Raw genomic sequence first — 20,847 nt, forward strand, 5'->3', positions numbered from 1 at the left:
TTTCCATGATCTCAAGAGGATGGCAGAGATATTATACTACCAAGGGCAGACCATTTGACTTTTTTAGACAATGAAAAGGATTACAAAATAATACGAAGTGTAACAACCTTAAAGAATGGTAGCTAATTATAACTAGAGCTATAACAGAAGTGATGAATAGCCAAGATGCTGCCGGGACACAGAAGTGATGAATAGCCAAGATGCCGCCGGGACACAAAAGTGATGAATAGCCAAGATGCCGCCGGGACACTGAAGTGATGAATAGCCAAGATGCCGCCGGGACACAGAAGTGATGAATAGCCAAGATGCCGCCGGGACACAGAAGTGATGAATAGCCAAGATGCCGCTGGGACACAGAAGTGATGAATAGCCAAGATGCCGCCGGGACACAGAAGTGATGAGTAGCCAAGATGCCGCCGGGACACAGAAGTGATGAATAGCCAAGATGCCGCCGGGACACAGAAATGATGAATAGCCAAGATGCCGCCGGGACACAGAAATGATGCAAATACTTAGGAGATACATAATGATTTTTCAGACCATTTTTTGTTTGATTAGTAAAATGTCAAAAGATATCGCAGGTGCATAACTTCCCATGCTGATCAACATTCATGTGAAGTTTTATGAGAGTAGGTGCTGTACTTTTTGAGGTACAGGCGACACAAGATTTTTCAGGGATGTGACGTGACGGACTTAACTGCTATATAGACCCAAGATACAACTAGAACAAAGTGAAAAAAGCAAGAGTGAAACAAGAGCTGTCACAGTATGTGACGAATGCCCCCGAATGTGACATTGACCTATGAACAAGGCCAGTACATGAAAAAATGATCTTGCCTTTACATGTCAAATACATAAGGCAAGTTATTTTAAATTGCCTCTGAACATAAAAAAATACCACCCATATTTGACAACCTACACTCTTATGAACTTATATTCAGCATTCCATTGTGAATAAACACAATGGTATCTTTCACCTTAGAGGTAGGGACATGGGTCTTGCACGCGACACATCATCTTGGTATGTCAAACACATGTGGCAAGTTATTTTAAAATCTGTACAAACAAGAAAAAGTTACAGCCCGGACATGACAACCTATACTCCATATCCTTATATGCAGCAGTCCATTGTGAATAAACACCTAAGTGAGACCTTGACCTTAGAGGTAGGGACACGGGTCTTGCACGCTACACGTCGTCTTGGTATGTGGATTACATGTGGCAAGTTATTTTAAAATCTGTCCATACAAGGGAAAGTTACAGCCCGGACACGACAACCTATGCTCTATGTCCTTATATGTAGCACTCCATTGTAAATAAACACTAAGTGTGACCTTGAACTTAGAGGTAGGGACACGGGTCTTGCAGGCGACACATCGTCTTGGTATGTGGAACACATGTGGCAAGTTATTTTAAAATCTGTCCATACAAGGGAAAGATACAGCCTGGACACGACAACCTATACTCTATGTCCTTATATGCAGCACTCCATTGTGAATAAACACTAAGTGTGACCTTGACCTTAGAGGTAGGGGAACGGGTCTTGCATGCGACACGTCGTCTTGGTATGTGGAACACATGTGGCAAGTAATTTTAGAATCTGTCAATACAAGGGAAAGAAACAGCCCGAACACGACAACCTATGCTCGATGTTCTTATATGCAGCACTCCATTGTGAATAAACACTAAGTGTGACCTTGCCCTTAGAGGTAGGGACACAGGTCTTGCAGGCGACACATCGTCTTGGTATGTGGAACACATGTGGAAAGTAATTTTAAAATCTGTCCATACAAGGGAAAGTTACAGCCCGGACACGACAACCTATACTCCATATCCTTATATGCAGCAGTCCATTGTGAATAAACACCAAGTGTGACCTTGACCTTAGAGGTAGGGACACGGGTCTTGCACGCGACACGTCGTCTTGGTATGTGGAACACATGTGGCAAGTTATTTTAAAATCTGTCCATACAAGGGAAAGTTACAGCCCGGACACGACAACCTATGCTCTATGTCCTTATATGCAGCAGTCCATTGTAAATAAACACTAAGTGTGACCTTGAACTTAGAGGTAGGGACATGGTCTTGCAGGCGACACGTCGTCTTGGTATGTGGAACACATGTGGCAAGTAATTTTAGAATCTGTCAATACAAGGGAAAGTAACAGCCTGAACACGACAACCTATGCTCGATGTTCTTATATGCAGCAGTCCATTGTAAATAAACACTAAGTGTGACCTTGAAGTTAGAGGTAGGGACATGGTCTTGCAGGCGACACGTCGTCTTGGTATGTGGAACACATGTGGAAAGTTATTTTAAAATCTGTCCATACAAGGGAAAGATACAGCCTGGACACGACAACCTATACTCTTATGTTCTTATATGCAGCACTCCATTGTGAATAAACACTAAGTGTGACCTTGACCTTAGAGGTAGGAAGACGGGTCTTGTACGCAACACGTCGTCTTGGTATGTGGAACACTTGGCAAGTACTTTTAAAATCTGTCCATACAAGGGAAAGTTACAGCCCGGACATGAGTCATTGAGCCCGACACACGGACGAACGGTGCGATTTTAATATGCCCACCAACGGGGGCATAAAAATAAATATTAATAATACTATAAGGCATAAAGAACAAGTTTCTTGTATACAACTTTATTATAATAAATCCAAACCACAATTGCACCATTCACCAGTCATCATTATAAACTTCTATACTACTACAGTGGAGTTAAGATATGTGATCAATTGGGAATAATAGGGGTACAAAACAAATGGTATCATCACTTGATGGACATTTTATTTTATAGAGACTCAAAGTTAAAACAAGGAAGGTTATTTATTTCTGCAGAATTTAAAATGAGATTGTCCATATCAATGTATTTTACTTTTAACTTATTGCAAAATAATCTGGTGGCAAGTTATGGAGCAGGTACAACTAAACTGAATTTCAGATCTTCACAACACAAGCACAACACATCTTGCAGTCCGGCAATCACACCACAAGTAAATGTAGCACTATCTGTCACATCACACACAATACATAGCACTGTTTTGCCTTATTCAAGCACACAACTGCAATAACTCTCAAATCTCATTCAACATCTTCACCATACAACTTAACACAATATAATATACAATCACTAGCACACCACAACAAAATGACTAACTACAGAATTGATGAAAACATGTACACATGCATAATCAATAGAAAATATCATAATACTTAGATAAATGTCTATAATATAATTCATTAATGTAGCAATTGCTTATGTACATGTATACAGCATGTTAAGCGCTATGGCAAAATATTCATGTGTGAGCATTGAACAGACCTGCTTATGATTCCTTGGATTATATAGGCCTTTTAATACAAAATAAACTGATCACAATCAGCACAAGACCATAAGCCATGTACAGGTGAAATGCTTGCCGGGCTTGTTCATCTGAATATTATAAAGTAGGGCTTGTTAAAAAAAATCAAGCCCAGTAATTACTTAAAAATTTGGGCTTGTTACTCCAGAGGTGTAATTTGATAAATGCAGCGAGTCGATTGTGTATACTTCTACCCCTCACTTACAGCAACAGATGTGTTAGTTATAGTTACAGTTTAGTCACTTCCTACAGAATTTTTTTTTTGACAATACCAAATTGGCCATATCTAAAATCACAAAGCAGTTAAGTCCCACTTAAATACGAACATGCTGCACTATAGGTCTTTAAAAAGCTTACAGAACCTGGCTAAATGCCTTTAAAGCTGCAATCTTACAGATTAAACGTTTTGACAACTTTTTTTAATTTTTTGTCTTGGAACGAGCCAATTTTTGCGAAAAGCCATGGAAACCAGTTAAATAAGACTGCTGACAAAAAATAAGATCGCAGATTTTTATATTTAAGTTCAAAAACTGATGTTTTATGCATTTTTCTTAAACTGTAAGTAACTGTTTAAGCCATAAAACATTAATTTTCGAACGGAAATATGAAAATCTGAGATCAGATCTTTTGTCAGCGATCTTTTATCATTGGTTTGCAGAAATTTAGACAAAAAATTGCTCTTTCCTAGACAAAAAAATAAAAAAGTTGTAAAATTTGAATATCCGTGAGAGTGCAGCTTTAAGATTAAAGGAAAATTAACAATACACATGCATCAATAACAGCACAAGCCATTACTTTGGGAACAAAAAGTTGAACTTATCACAGATTTTAATATTAGCTTCTCAATTTACCATTTTCTTTCATCAGTAAGAATTACAACAACAATATAGTGTTATTATACATGTAGTGAGTTTCAGTGTCACAGACACATTCACTCTGGAGTTAAATAGTTCAATATCAAAACTGTGTCCTTAATAATTTAGTTTTAAATACTACCAAAGCAATGTGAGAACACAAATTCAACATTCCAGTTAATAATCAAATATTCAGTTCTACACTTTGAAATTCATCAAGTTAAAAACTAATGGAGCTAAGATGGGAAAGTCTGGTAACACAAGGTGTGTCACTATACACAATAAAGTAGAGAAATAGAACATCCTATGACTAAGTCTGGAACAGTGCAGTGATGCGGAAATATTCATTAACTAGGGCAGGATGACTCCGGACCAAAGCATGAAGTATTGCATGTTTATCCCTGATGATCATGGTTTCAGTCCTGTCCGCTGGAGGATGAAATCTAAAACAAAAACCATCAATAATCATAAGGAACTCCAATACAGCGGATAAATGTATGGCAACGTATTACAGCATCAATTAATAGAATGATTTCACTTAAGTGGCATCTATGTATGGCAACCTATAAGGGTGTCAGTTAAAAAAGAGACTGATTTTAATAAAGCGGCATGCATGTATAGAAACCTATTACGGAGTCATTTTATATACTGATTTTACTGTATGTATGGCAACCTATGACGGAGTCAATTAATAGACTGGTTTTACTAAAAGTGGTATGTATGTATAGCAACCTAATACAGCGTCAATTAATAGACTGGTTTTACTAAAAGTGGTATGTATGTATAGCAACCTAATACAGCGTCAATAAATAGACTGATTTTACTGAAGTGACATGTATGTATGGAAACCTAATACAGCGTCAATTAATACACTGATTTTACTGAAGTGACATGTATGTATGGAAACCTATTACAGCATTAGTTAATAGACTGATTTTACTACAATGACATGTATGTATGGCAACTAGAGACATAAAGGACCTTTATTTCTCAATTTTCAAATATTCAAATTGACCTAGACATAATAAGTTGCAGTCTGATCATGTAGAAAATCAAGCTGTTTTTATAAAAAAAAATACCAAGTTTCTGACCCAACATACCCATGTTCAAACTTAATCAACATTCTTTTAAATAATGTTTGTGGTATGGCACAGTATTGTATCAAGATTTCTAAAATTTTACATTTTACAAACTGTTTGTGATAGGGGACAGGCTGCTTTAGAATAATTGTTAAAGCTAGACGCCAAATGGTGACATGTCGAGACCGTTAAAAGAGCCTGAGGCACAGATATAATAATCTTCCATGCATTTGCAACACAACATAATATGGTGTTGAACAATATGTGTAACCACATCAGGTGAACCTTCATGGCATGTTTTATGAAAATACTAATGCATGATACAGCCCAGACATCCACATTCACTATTATTTTAGAGTTTATGCACATTTTCCATTATGAATAATTATCAATTTGTTTTTTAAATCATCAATCTTGAACATAGATAAAACTCTTAAACAAACCTTACTTACATTAAAAGCTAACGTAATGAGTATCATTCAAATTCTTCCTGACTTTTTCTCACTGTTCTCGATACTCTTTTCTTAAAGTCATCAAAATGTTCTCGCCACATTTTCTGAAATTCAAAGTTAGATTTTAGAGACTTCATGGCTTTATCTAACTGTCACTATTAACAAGAGCTGTCACAGAGACAGCGTGCTCGACTATTCCGCCGCTTTTCAGTGTAAGGATTGAAAAGATTTGGCGAAACATGCATGGATCACTGTTAGATTAGATTTCAATGCAATAAATGATGTGGTGAGATATTAACATGAATGGGGTTACATGCAAAATTTTAACCAGAAATTTTGAGTCTAATAATAAAGGGCCATTATTTGCAACATACAGTTATCTAACTTGGTTATTCAATTAGGTTTGGGTGGTTGAATAACATTGTATAAAGTATCAATGCAATACATGAAGTAGTTGCTGAAATATTATCCTATGTGTGCTAACATGCAAGACCTTAACCAGAATTTTTAAGTCGCATAATAAAGTGGCAAAAGTTATATAATATGAAAGATAGAGTTATCTTTCTTAATTAAATAAGAAGGTTAAATGGTTGGGAGCCTGTGTGTAAAGTTTCAATGCAATATGCAAAACCTTAACCAGAATTTCTAAGTCAAATAATGAAGGCCCATAATGCAAATTATTGGGAATACATATCTAAAGTTTCAATTCAATACATGATATATTTGCTGAGATATTGACTTAAATGTTGTTACATGCAAAACCTTAAGCAGAATTTCTAAGTCAAATAATAAAGGGCAATTATTTTCCATTAAATGCAAACTAGAGTTATCTAACTTGGTAAATTAAGTAGGTTGGATGGTTAAGTACCATTGTATAAAGTCTCAATGCAATACCACAAGTAGTTGCTGAGATATTAACCTATGTGTGATTAGACGCAAAACTTTAACCAGAATTTCTAAGTCGAATAATAAAGGGCAATTATTTGCATTAAATGCAAACTAGAGTTTTCTAACTTGGTTAATTAAATAGGTTGGCTTGTTGAGTACCATTGTATCAAGTCTCAATGCAATACCTCAAGTAGTTGCTGAAATATTAACCTATGTGTGCCTGCACGCAAGACCTTAACCAGAATTTCTAAGTCAAATAATAAAGGCCTATTATTTGCATTAAATGCAAACTAGAGTTATCTAACTTGGTTAATTAGGTAGGTAGGATGGTTGAGTACCATTGTATAAAGTCTCAATGCAATACCTCAAGTAGAAGCTGAGATATTAACCTATGTGTGCTTGCATGCAAAACCTTAACCAAGCTGTGACGCCAATGCTGATGCTTGGGTGAGTAGTATAGCTCTCCTTATTCTTCAAATAGTCGAGCTAAAAACATGCATTTTCTTTAATCAAATATGATTATTTGATTAGATTCACGAAATATGCACTGACATAGCATGTGTTGCAGAATTCAAAAGACCGAGAGTGAAGAATTAATTTCCCAGACCATATTACTGGCAATTGCCCTGGAAAAATTGTTCACTTACTGCTGCATCTACGTTGGCTGGGGACTCGTCATTTGGCTCAGCCAGCATGGATATCACACTGACGATGATTGTTTCTACAGTGTGAATTGGCAGCCAGCGCTCTGAAGCACTCTCGTATCCCCACTTGTCATCACCTGGCTCATGCAGGATCGATATGCACACTGACCCATCCTTCTCAACTGAAAATTTGTCAGTTTTCCCAATACACATGAGGAGCTCAGATGTTATCTATAGATATGAATTTAGGCTTTCATAAAGATGTACAAGAGTGTTGCAGAGCGGATGGCAGACCCATATTTACATCTATAGATCTTAATGTTAACAAATATTCTGACAGATTTCATGAAGTTTCGATATAAACTGTTGAATTTATGACACAGACAAAAATATCTTTAAGGCAAAAAAATGTTAACAACACCTGAGAACACCAAGATTAATTTTTTTACATTTTCTGTCAAAAAAACAATTCTATAAGTATCATTTTGTTTTAGTGATGTAAACTTTTTTGTACATATATCCAAATGGCTTCTCTTCTTTTTTGACCTTTTTAACCCCCAGTGAAAAAAAAATGTAATTACAAAATGCTACAAAACCGAATGAATAATACAACGATAATCTAAAATTAGCGAGCACAAGGTCATTACAAAATTTGCATTTCATGTGACTTGCTGAATACCTAAAATTCTATGTTGCTTTACATACTTATAATTTGCATTTTTAGCTAAAATAATTTGGGTTTGAATAGTATTCCTGGTAATTCCCCTGAAAACACTTATTTTATCATCATTTTACTCATTGATGTAGAAAGTGCAGAAAAAATATAGTTAAATACATGCAGTATAAAAAAAATAGTGGGGTATGAACCCATGCCGGTAAAGTCAAGAAAAACAACAACAGGCTTATTGTCACCTGGACCACTAGACCATGAAGACTTTGATACATCTGGTTGATATTTTGAAATCTTGATCATACATTAATAACATCATGTGATAATGTCAACCAATCAAGAACAACAAAGTATGATAATTGTGGTCTTCAAAGACGATATTTGAGCAAATATCTACATTTGCTGAAGGGTTCCAGCTTTAAGTATCTTAGTTTTAACAATGCTGATGATTTGCCACACTTTATGTTGGCATACACAAAAAGTACATTTTACAAAAACAAGAGCGAGACCCTATCTGCGATTTTTCATGATTTCATGTTTTTGAATTGTGTACATGTATGTTGTATTGTGGGCCAGAGGCCTTTCTTTACAAATTAAATTTGACTTTGAATTAGTTGAGGGTGTTTTTATCATACTGTTAGGATGCCACATCTCTGTAGTGAACAGCATCTTAGGAGGTTTCTGTGGGTATTCCTTTGAGAAAGTCAACAATGCCTTGAACATCCCACCTTCACTGAAACACAAATTAAAACATGGTGTATGAATATACATTTAGCATGTGGCTTATCCCACACCCTGAGTATACTTACTTTCATTTACATTGGGTGACAAATGTATGACTAAACCAATAGATAATATTATGACTAAACCAATAAATAATATTATGTGCATTTGTTGGTGATCGTACCCTGGTTACACTAATGATGTTAATATACATACTAGAGAGTGTCCTGAGGTCCTATGATGACCACTTCCCACTTGTAGATGTCATTGTCATCTACTGGTCCTGCTGAAAAGCCTTCCACAGGATTCTTGTTTAGGTCTGAAATCACAAACTGCATTTAAAACAATGTGCAGATAAAACTAAAATCTAGCATAAAAATATATTTCTTCCTCGGTTTTAATTATGCACAATAGATTTCTTCCCTTTCACCACATTAGTACTCTGAGGATAGGCCAGCAACTGGTAATCTCTTAATGAGATGTTAACATGTATATTTAAAATGAGCTGTCTTATCGCACTCATGTGCAGTCATAAACTTTGTTTGGTAAATTCATGTTTTGGATTTCGCAAATGTGTGTCCAAATGCAACCATATACCCGGTATTTATTTTCTTAGAAAACTCAATACTTAGACTTAGATTTAGTTCAAATAATTGTACATGGACAGATTTTTTTTTACGATTTTAGTATAGGTCCATCAGATTTTTTTATTTAAGGTTTGAAAACAGGTTGAACATAATATGAACAATCTAATATTTCTCCCCTTTTTGCCAAAACAATGCTATTTTTCCTGTTTCAAAGAGCCCTGCTACCATTCTCTCATAGGAAAACATGAGCTGTCATAAGACAGCACGCTCAACTACGCCGCTTTGTGTTAGCAGTGAATACAATTTGTAATATGTGCCTGTCAAAAGCAATAAAACAATCAAATTAAAAAGTGAACACGAATCGCGATGTGACAAAACCGGGTTTTTAATGATTGGCAGAAGAGATTCAGTTTTAACTGTTTTCTTTTATTTTTTGTAACAGTGACCATAATCCTAAGGGCCCCAAACACTATCCCATGGAAGTCCTCCATAAACTCTTCCTACATATCGAGTTTGGTCACAGTATGTCAACCATAACTAAAACAGTAATCCATTTTTAGTAACAGTGACCTTGACCCTAGGGGGACAAAAGGCAATCCAATGAAAGCTCTGCATAAACTTGTTCTATATACCAAGTTTGGTCACACTATGTCAACCCTTACTTGAGTTATCCAGTACTAACCATATTTCTATTTTTAGCAACAGTGACCTTGACCTAGACCATAACTCTCAGGGCCCAAAACACAATCTCAGGAAAGGTCTCTATAAACTCTTCCTATATACCAAGTTTGGCCACAATATGTACACACTTACTTAAGTTATAAAATAACGACAATTTTTCTATTAATAGTAACCTTGACCTTGATCCTAGGGGCCTGAAATGCATTCACATAAAAGGTCTCCATAAACTCTTCATATGTACCAAGTTTGGTCTCTTTATGTCAAACCTAGCTAAGATTATTCCATACAAAAGGTGACTTTGACGCTGCCCTCCCACCAGTCGGCCCTAACAATGATGCAAGTCATTCAAAGAACTTGTTCTCCCTTAATGAAAATATGGTTAAGAACATAAAAAAGTGCCGGTCGAACTAAATTAAAAGAAAAATAAATTGTGCGAAGCATTAAGAACATTGAATGAAGTGTATAGAAGTTTCTTCATTAAAATCCCAATTTGCCCTAAAACTTTAACCTGTCCTAAAACTTTAACCTAAGTCAATCAGGGGCCATAACTTGTATTAAGGATAACATGGAGTTATGTTACCTCATTGTGTGATGGTCCTGAACAACTGTGTGAAGTATTCAATCAATTGAATGAAGGGTATAGAAGTTATCAATAAATATCTCAACCTGCCCTAAAACTTTAACCTAAGCTCCATAGTCACTCAGGGGCCATAATTTGTATACAGGATAATATGGAGTTATCTAACCTCATCATGTGATGGGTCTGAACAATTGTGTGAATGAAGGGTATTGGACTTATAAGTGAAAATCCCAACTTGCCCTAAAACTTTAACCGGACGCCAACGCCGGTGCTAGTATACTACTAGCCCTCCTTATTCTTCCAATAGACGAGCTAAAAAGCACTGGAATACTATATATCAGTGTTTGTTTTCAACATTGACAAGTAAGAAGTTTAGTTGAGTAGCACTGTTGCGAAACAGCACATGCGCAGAGGTGACATATATATATGTTGTAATCAACATGACAGCTGAATGTCAAAAAAGTTTTGGTGACTTTTTCAAGATTTATTCATCCATTTTGAGATTAAGCAAGTTTGAAAAACATATTTCTGAATTAAGGTGTAATAAATGTATTACTTACCCTTAAAAACGACGTATCTATTGAATATTTCTCGTTGACATATACCGAGAGATATTGAAAACAAAGGATACCTGAAATGCTCTTCAGGAACTAGATATTCAGACTATTCAGATTAAATCGGTCATCAGTAACCACCCGTAATTTGTAAGTTGGAGATAGTCATTTTATAATACAAAAAAAACTTCACTCTGTTATTCATAGTTTCTTTTATGTTATAAGAAATGTAAAATTTGTGTTCAACCCCCGGCCTAGATTATAGGGTACACAAATCTAGAGAAAACCCTGTGACTAGACCCAGTTATTCTTACATTTAATAATTTTTTGATACAAAATAATATTTTTTAACAATTTTACCAGTAAGTTGTTTCCTAAGTAGAAGTGCTGACTGCTCCGAAGCCATAGAAAATAGTATACACTTAAAAAGGACAAAAAAAATAACAATAACTTTCTGACGCAGTCGCAGGAAATCAACCAAAAAAATCGAGAATAACCAAATGCGTTCTTAAGGGGAAGTAACTATATAATATCTTGCTCGAAAAAACCTATACCGTATTAATGATTAACAAGGGCAGTAATACATGTCAGGTGCGTCCATGCTTCCCGGTTCATTGTTTTGAGTAATAAACGTCCCCGAGTCGGTGAGTATTACCACTGTTTTCTATATGTTTCAACGATAATTTTTAGAAACGACCTTGTGCACCGAATGAAGAGCAATTGCTCGTTTACAAAGACGCTTGTTTTAGATCAAAATAATGTCTGCATTAAAATATCTCGTGAAAACAATGCACGTTCTTACTAGGCTTCCCGACTCACTCAATGCATTTTTTTTGCTTCAAAACAACTAGTTAATACCGTTCTCTTGCGTACAAACCCCATCCGATGCTTTGTTTTGGACAACAACAGTATTGCTATTGTTTTCCGAACGCAGACAGCCAATTTTGGAGTTAAATCGGCTTATTTACGAAAATGCTTGCTGGTTCATTCTGTACATTTTTAGAAAAGTACGGAATACCGTTAGGGCCATCGCCTATGAATCTGTGATCTGAAACGCGATACCCGATAGAACGACGGCATTCCGTACACAAGTTCTGACCGGGTGAGGCAATGCCGCGTGGGTTACCGAATCATGAACTTGTGAGGGGACATAATCCCGCTCGCTCTCTCTGCAGTTGAAACAATTATTTTCGACCCCGTTTTTTATCGAAGGTTTTTTTTTTATCGTTAACGTATCTTTTTTTAAGGTTGAAAACTGACCCCGTCCGTTAATTAATAACCCTTTGCTGCGTTAAATGTTTATCCTAGTTTAAACCTGATAAAGGTTGATATTCAATAAAAACAACTCCGTCAATAGGCCATACTTCGTACCAAATAAACCAAATATGCAACTAATAGAATATTAGTTGTATATTTGTTTGTAAGGTACGCACTCCGATTAGCTACATCAATCTTAGATCCAAGTAAGGACAATATTGAATTCCCTAGTTGTAGTTGGGAGGTTTTCAGCGATAAAACTGACCCTTATAGTCGCAGGTAAGTAACTTGTTACCATGAAATACAAATTTTAGTCAATTAAGAATTTCTGAATTGTACGTTATATACTTTTAGTAAAGCGTATGCTGGATATGCTGAACTATATGATTTTGCTATGTCAAGGGCCATAACTCTGCTGATGCTAGTAAGGAAAAGTATGCTGCTTAACTTGTTGATTAGCATTTCTGAAAACGATTTGGTAGATAAAGGTACCTTTTTAGAATAGACCATAGAAGTAGCTATAGCGCTGTTCTGTTTTGTTACTGTTATGTTTTGCTGTAGATGAATAAATAGAAAGGTACTTTTTAAACTTAACTCTTAATAAATCTTATAAATCAGTATATTTCCTTGGATCATTGGTGCTGTGTATTATATTATGTTTAGCAATTGTTCGATTACTTAATAGGCCTATTATTGCTGATTCTTGTATGCATAAGTATACTTGAGCGCAATTAATTGGTGGCTAATTATTCAAAGAGATATAACTAAACATGAAGCGAAGCAGATATTAAAGGCTTCTCTCCCTCCACACAGGCGTGCAGAGCGAATGAACTCCAAAACTTTCGCCAATGTAGAAACAGTTTTCGAAAAAATAAAATACTTGTATTTGTTTAGGAGGCAGTTGTCGTAAATAGGCACTATCCGTTTTTGCGAATCACTAGTATTTAGATCAAATCTATGATCGGTTGATTACGCACTAGAACTTCTCATCCAGATATCGATGGTTCAATCAACCACTCGTATTAATGGTCTCAAACCGAGGTCACATTGGTATTATACGTAAAAAAGAACCAGTGGTCTCTGAAATCAGGGTGCATTTCGTAAATCCCAGGTCGGCGGATTTCTATATCTCATGATTAACAACCTGTCTAGGAAGATGTAGGTTCGAGCTCCGGCTGTTGTATAACGACTGTGGAAGGCATTGTGTGTAACGACGGTGGAAGGCAATGTGTGTGAAGGCACCGTGTGTAACAACGGTGGAAGGCATTGTGTGTAACGACTGTTGAATACATTGTGTGTTACGACTGTGGAGGGCATTGTGTGTAACGACTGTTGAATACATTGTGTGTTACGACTGTGGAGGGCATTGTGTGTAACGACTGTTGAATACATTGTGTGTTACGACTGTGGAGGGCATTACGTGTAACGACTGTGGAAGGCATTGAGTGTAACGACTGTTGAATACATTGTGTGTTACGACTGTGGAGGGCATTGCGTGTAACGACTGTGGAAGGCACTGTGTGTAACGACTGTGGAAGGCATTGTGTGTGAAGGCACTGTGTGTAACGATGGTGGAAGGCATTGTGTGTAACGACTGTGGAAGGCACTGTGTGTAACGACTGTGGAAGGCATTGTGTGTAACGACGGTGGAAGGCATTGTGTGTTACGACTGTGGAAAGCATTACGTGTAACGACTGTGGAAGGCATTGTGTGTAACGACTGTGGAAGGCATTGTGTGTTACGACTGTGGAAGGCATTACGTGTAACGACTGCGGAAGGCATTGTGTGTAACGACTGTGGAAGGCATTGTGTGTAACGACTGTGGAAGGCATTGCATGTAACGACTGTGGAAGGCATTGCGTGTAACGTTTGTGGAGGGCATTGCATGTTACGACTGTGGAAAGCATTTTGTGTAACGACGGTGGAAGGCATTGTGTGTAACGACTGTGAAAGGCATTGCATGTAACGACTGTGGAAGGCATTGCGTGTAACGACTGTGGAGGGCATTGCGTGTAACGACTGTGGAAGGCATTGCATGTTACGACTGTGGAAGGCATTTTGTGTTACGACTGTGGAAGGCATTGTGTGTAACGAGGTGGAAGGCATTGTGTGTAACGACGGTGGAAGGCATTGTGTGTTACGACTGTGGAAGGCATTGCGTGTAACGACTGCGGAAGACATTGTGTGTAACGACGGTGGAAGGCAGTGTGCGTAACGACTGTGGAAGGCATTGTGTGTAACGACTGTGGAAGGCATTGTGTGTAACGATTGTGGAGGGCATTGCGTGTTACGACTGTGGAAGGCATTTTGTCTAACGACAGTGGAAGGCATTGTGTGTTATGACTGTGGAAGGCATTTTGTGTAACGACGGTGGAAGGCATTGTGTGTTACGACTGTGGAGGGCATTGCGTGTAACGACTGGGGAAGGCATTGTGTGTAACGACGGTGGAAGGCATTGTGTGTAACGACGGTGGAAGGCATTGTGTGTAACAACGGTGGAAGGCATTGTGTGTTACGACGGTGGAATGCAATTGCGTGTAACGACAGTGGAAGACATTGTGTGTAACGACGGTGGAAGGCATTTTGTGTAACAACTGTGGAAGGCATTATGTATAACGACTGTGGAAGGCATTGTATGTAACGACGGTGGAAGGCATTTTTTGTAACGACTGTGGAAGGCATTGCGTGTAATGACCGTGGAGGGCATTCCATGTTACGATTGTGGAAGGCATTTTGTGTAACGACGATGGAAGGCATTGTGTATTACGACTGTCGAGGACATTGCGTGTAACGACTGTGGAATGCATTTTGTGTAACGACGATGGAAGGCATTGTGTGTAACAACTGTGGAAGGCATTGCGTTTAACGATGTAGCAGTAGTTGGTTACTTCCAAGATACACCTAAATGTTGTTGTTTTCTTCTTAGGACACTCGATCTCTGGTGTAATTTTATTTACCGTTAAAAATGACCCCATTTCTGATCAAATTTAATGCTGACCAATTTCAAACATGTAACATATTACAGGATCATCACTCACATAAAGATGCTCCACACCCACTTCGTTTTATGACAGTGTACACTGCAATATCAAAAATAAAAGTTTATAACTTAGTTTTTGTCGTTAAATATCTTATCAGCAATCACAATTGTGTATGTAGTATATACAGGCAGGCATAAAATAGCATTTTAGTCATTGAAAATATAAAAAGGTGGATTAAATATCTTAAATTCAAAGCGCCTATCTGTAGATTAAGTGTGGTTCCAATATTACAAGCGTGCTCTAGAAATGTTATCTTTACTAAGTGTATGCTGACCATGTTTATGAATCATTGTGACGAGAAAACAATATTAGTGAATACGCGTGTACGTTAATTGAGGCAATGATATAAAAAATCGTTACACAGAAGTTTGAATAGTTAATTTCATCATTGGTATTAGAAGCCCTCATTTCGATATCCAATTTCCGAATTTTTACCTGTGAGTTTGTGTTCTGTGGGAGGAGAGGTAGTGGTTTAGAAGGCTAGTGAACGTGCGAGGGAACTGAGCGCTCTTGCTCGCGGGAACCCCGGTGACTGTCGGCGCGAAGACACCTGTTGTTGCGTTTGATATGAAAGTGAATCTACTCATAGCTCGGAGTGTACAATGACCATGTATGGCAAACCGGCGGACGACGTGTTTGTGAAGTATTTAAGACATTTAGTTATTTTGGCATTAACCATACTGTTATCTGTTGAGAACAGTGAGTGTAGCGGATATGGATATCATGTTATACCGTCTGTCGTGTCAAAGTAAGTAACAAGTTTAAAGTTGTTTTATATTTTACAAATTGAAGATATTTTACACTTGCACGCTCCCATTCACTGGGCTGAGTTAACACAGAATATTAAAGTTGTATTGTACATTTACTGCTACTTAAGGCAGCAGAATGACAGTACTTTAAATGATTGGAATGTGCTGTCACATGTAATAATCGCGTATCTTCAGACATGGTAGATACATACACCATGATAAATCACCTGGAGCTTGAAAGCTTTAAATGCAGGTATATGAGTTTAACATTATATGCAATCATTGTCATGATAGTACTTCAAAACAGACGGCAGATTCGTTGACATGGTAATCTAAACGACCACGCCCCTCCCCCTCCCCCCCGCGCGCTTTATGCAACATACAATGAAAATCTTACCGTTGTTGTTTAATGATTTGTTTTTAGGTATTATAATGTTCCATTGTACGTTTGATTGAGACTTGAAAACATAGCGGCGGGTGCGGCGTGTTTGTCCCTGTGTGTGTTTGTGTGGTGGTGGGGGGGGGGGGGGGGGGGAAGAAAAGGTGTACATTATAACCCATGTCATATGATATTGTACTCAAGTTCTGATGTGTGTAAAATATGTCAGTAAAAAATTAAAGTGTAACTTAAACTCGCCATGTCCCGACAAAGAATAAATTGTACATTATCTGAAAAGACCAAATATCGTATGACATAAACCGTACAAGATATCACTTAACTTACCATTAATCTTCATCTGAAGAAACCGTATATATATATATATATATATATATATATATATATATATATATATATACATATAATTTACATTCAATTCGTTATATTTCACTGAATATCTCTTTAATGTAGTACTCAAACATGTCTAAAATATAATTAATTCATACAGACACTCAAATAATATTAGTTTGAAGCTGGGCAACTTGTCAACGTTATAGCTGACATTTTATGTGCTCAAAATCTGTATTATTTTCAATTAATGTGCGAATGTAACCCGGAGTCAATCTCTCATCTCCGATTATGTAGCTATACGAACTAAGTGTAGCTCATCCCACATTTTTATAACTGACTTCAAAGTGGGCCATTTTGCATTATATATGCTTGACTTAAGATGCTTTTGTTGTTACCATTTGTGTGTGGTTGAAAACCCTTTACAACCTAGACCTCATGTATTATGATTTAATCTGCACATTAAAAAAAAGCATCAATCGAGACTTTTTGCCATATCCAGCATGCATATCTTCACTACTTTTAAGTTTTAGTTATCATATATGATAACTCTTCTTAGAGAGAAACATTTGTTCTTTAAATATAGATTTAAAAGTTAGTCTGAGGTAGAGTTACTCAGTAATCTTTAACAAGTTCGAGGTCTGACTTGAATGTTACGGTTTGTTTAATACTAACACATCAAAGCTGTTAGAGACGTCACAGTCTCCCGATGTCTCTCAGATCTGTACTAGTGAGAATGAGCGGACTACACAATTCACAATTCACATTTTTACAATTTTATGAAATATGTGGTTGCACATTGTGAACTATGTGTAGACCAACAGGGCGGTCGCATCACAAAGCGCATTTTTCTCAAAAATTGTCTTCTGTAATTCATACATTTGGAAGTGTCTTTTTGTCCGTCTGATGGTTACGTAGACATTCTTCAAATCGCTCGACTTGTACACACTGATCTGTTTTTTTTTTATTATTTGACTGGCAGAGATTAACAGAAACACTAGACATGTAAAAGTTAACTTGGTGTTTGCATTTTTTGTGTTGCGCAGGCCAATGAAAATCGAGGATTTTTCAATTTTTCTGTTCATTTATACTACGCAGATCGATTATGACGAATGCACCAAAAAATTGTATATTTCAGGCAGTCTATTCTTACTGACTTGTTGAACCAGTGTCAGTAGTTAAAGGTAGCATATACTTGGTGCATTTTGTGAAGGTCATGGACAAGTGATCATTTTTCCAATTTTCTGTTCGTTAATTTCACGTAGATCGATTTTGACGTATGCACCAAAAGTCACAAAATAAGTGTACAGAAAAAAATACAGAAAAAGAGAGAGAGCTACCGTAGCCTGCGTCGGACTGGGGGGTTCCCGGGAGTAATGAATCCCTCGATCCGTTAGAGCGCGTCGTGTATCGCACTCAAGACCTAGGCGATATCTTTAAATAATGCCAAGTTCACACTTCGGGTTAAATACCTTTTTTGCACGTCTTTCATTATTTCGTTATGCAAAAAAGAGAGGAAAATGTACAATGTAAAAACAATATAAACGACTACAAAAACAACAGCATTGCCCTATCGAGCATAACATTTTCACTCATAAATATTGTAATACCATTTTTTCACAACTGTGAATATTGTGATAATATTTTTGACTTTCAAAAAATATATCAAAAGCATTGTGAAAAATGTCATTTGATAAGTTTGTGTTCTAACAGAACTTAAACCCATAGTTTGTACAAGCACAACACATCTATATCTGAACAGTGTCAAGTGCCCTCATCTTAAAGTGGTCCTCCGTCATATTTGATCTGAATATTGAAGCTAATAAATCGATTAAAATTTGAAAGTAAATCTAAAATCAGATTGTAATCGAGCCTAAAACAAATATTTGTAGTACACGAAGGTCTTGTTGCACGCCAAGTGTCCCGACTGTGTCCTGGACAATGTCATACCCGCCCATGGCCTGTTGGCTTCCTCCAGCCCTGACAAAACATTGTCCAAGCTTGAGAGGTCATCCGTCATTCAACAACAAAAGATCAACGGCTAATGTGTGATAGCATATATTTTAAGTTCTTCAGACATATTAATTCACCAGTCCATAAAGCAAATATTTTTATTCGGCATTTTGTGAATTTGTCACTGGTCGTCTGACAGGATGCCAGTTTTGACTAATGTTTTCGCGACATTTTAGTTGGCCAGTGTATGGGTGGCCAAATACGTTATTAACAGTTTTATGCGTTTGTGTGGCTGTCCTTTAATGCGGAGTTATTTTGACTTTTGTATCATGATTAAGTTTGTTTTGTTTTATGATATTCTGTTCCAAAATATATTCCATCAAATGTTGTATTGAGACTCAACCTCTACTGTTAACATTTAAAATGATAAATATGTTATGTAAATCATCTCCAGACTATAAACTTGTTGGGGTGCTTTATTTAGATTCTCCAGAAATATGAATGCATATATCATAACTTTCAGGCTGCCTGGATTTTTTTCGAGTATTTCTGAGAAATATATTTATGGGTGATTTGAAACATGCAGCTAATCCCAAGTATTTGCCTGTCGTAGAAGCTGTACGTGTAATCATGATAACAGGAAGATGCACGGCCGATTTGAAATAATGGCTTACTGTATTGTAAAATATCGCACAGTATTAGCGCAAACTACAATATACGTACGTAATAATGGTATGGACTAAAACTTTATTGGAATCAGATTTGAACTGACCTGGTTCCAATTTACCTGGGATCCATTTGAAGTAGTTCGACCATGAAATACTAGTGTAAGCGAGTTTCTTTCTTTACTTTCATCAAGCCCCATTTGATAACAATCTTCCCCCATATAACGAACATAAAATATGGCAGCATTACAGCTACCTCGAGCAGTAATACTGTTGGTGATGACCAGATACCAGATAAGACTAGAAATGTAAAAAAGATTAAAGACAAGGTACGTGATCCGCAATCAATAGGCCCAAAATTAATGTCTTAGTGTGAAACTTGAGCAGACGAGTAAAACACATTTGGTCTCAAGTTGCAATACCTGATATCTGTCAGTAATGCTACGGTATGTAACATTACATTACATTGAACAAATGTATGGGACACGTGCAGTACATAAAGCGCATTTAAACGCATTTTCAGGACTCACATCAATCGTTTGAAACAGCTACAAAATAACGAAAACTGTAGATTATACCACTTATTTAAACTACTTGGACTATTATTCTTTTGACTACATTTAAAAATACATAGTTCTACCGTTTATTACGTTTATATATCAAACGATCCACACTGTTTGTATACTTTCGCAATGAGCACTATATTCTGATTTTTACCATCTGTATTTTATTTAAATTCAGTAAATGGGTGTTTAGTTTGACTTCGTCCATATACAACGTTTTCACAGAAGAACACTTTGGAAAATAAGAAAAATCGAGGTTGATTTGGCTATGACATTTTTATTAAGAAAATTATGAAGATATTGATACATAACTGCTTTTGTTGCAACTCATTTTTGAGTAAACATTTGTTTTTCTTTGATCTTTTCTTGACGAAAAATGTGATAATCTAATATTTAATGACCGCTGATAGGTTCAATATCGATAAACGTGTCAGTAATTGCCCAAAACCACGTCACGCGTTCCCATGGGCACATACGATAGCGCCCTTTAGACATTGGCACTATAAATGACCGCCTCCCCTGTCACCTTAGCTCCGACACCTCTGCAGCAACAGCAGCAGGAATGGTGATGACGATGACGAAAAAACAACAACAAAAGCAGCAGTTACAAATACAACAGCAGCAACAACATACCGTGACTTACAAGGGCAGTTTGAATGCGTACTTGCCGACTTGCGACATTTCATTTGTCAGAAGCTTGCTACCATCTTGAAATTCTGTCTGCTGATTTGAACACATAGCGTTTTAATTACCGTCACTTTTCGTTTAATACAAATTATTTTCCCATAAGACTGCGTTTCCTTT

The 20,847-nt window shown here is 36.8% G+C and overlaps 2 protein-coding genes across 5 annotated transcripts in view; one reads left to right on the plus strand and one right to left on the minus strand.

The window, feature by feature from the left end:
• Positions 1–3,615: 3,615 nt before the first annotated feature.
• LOC128232180 (probable ubiquitin-conjugating enzyme E2 7) lies at positions 3,616–11,601 on the minus strand. The gene is made up of 6 exons (XM_052945589.1): positions 11,449–11,601; positions 8,903–9,005; positions 8,599–8,696; positions 7,297–7,475; positions 5,762–5,865; positions 3,616–4,673 (listed from the first exon to the last, which is right to left on the minus strand). Exons 1-5 carry the CDS (start codon positions 11,492–11,494, stop codon positions 5,785–5,787), a joined length of 507 nt encoding a protein of 168 aa, XP_052801549.1. The 5' UTR covers positions 11,495–11,601; the 3' UTR covers positions 3,616–4,673; positions 5,762–5,784.
• Positions 11,602–15,562: 3,961 nt separating this feature from the next.
• Positions 15,563–20,847, plus strand: part of LOC128232121 (collagen alpha-1(I) chain-like) — a 44,217-nt gene continuing 38,932 nt past the window's right edge. The window contains exon 1 of one of the 4 annotated variants that reach the window (XM_052945495.1): positions 15,563–16,134. In XM_052945495.1, the coding sequence (XP_052801455.1) occupies positions 15,989–16,134 (146 nt within the window). In that variant the 5' untranslated portion in view covers positions 15,563–15,988. The remainder of the gene's footprint in view (positions 16,135–20,847) is intronic. The other 3 variants (XM_052945496.1, XM_052945497.1, XM_052945498.1) reach the window with 3 other exon arrangements.

The sequence above is a fragment of the Mya arenaria genome, chromosome 4, assembly GCF_026914265.1.
Source record: "Mya arenaria isolate MELC-2E11 chromosome 4, ASM2691426v1".
Lineage (NCBI taxonomy): Eukaryota > Metazoa > Mollusca > Bivalvia > Myida > Myidae > Mya > Mya arenaria.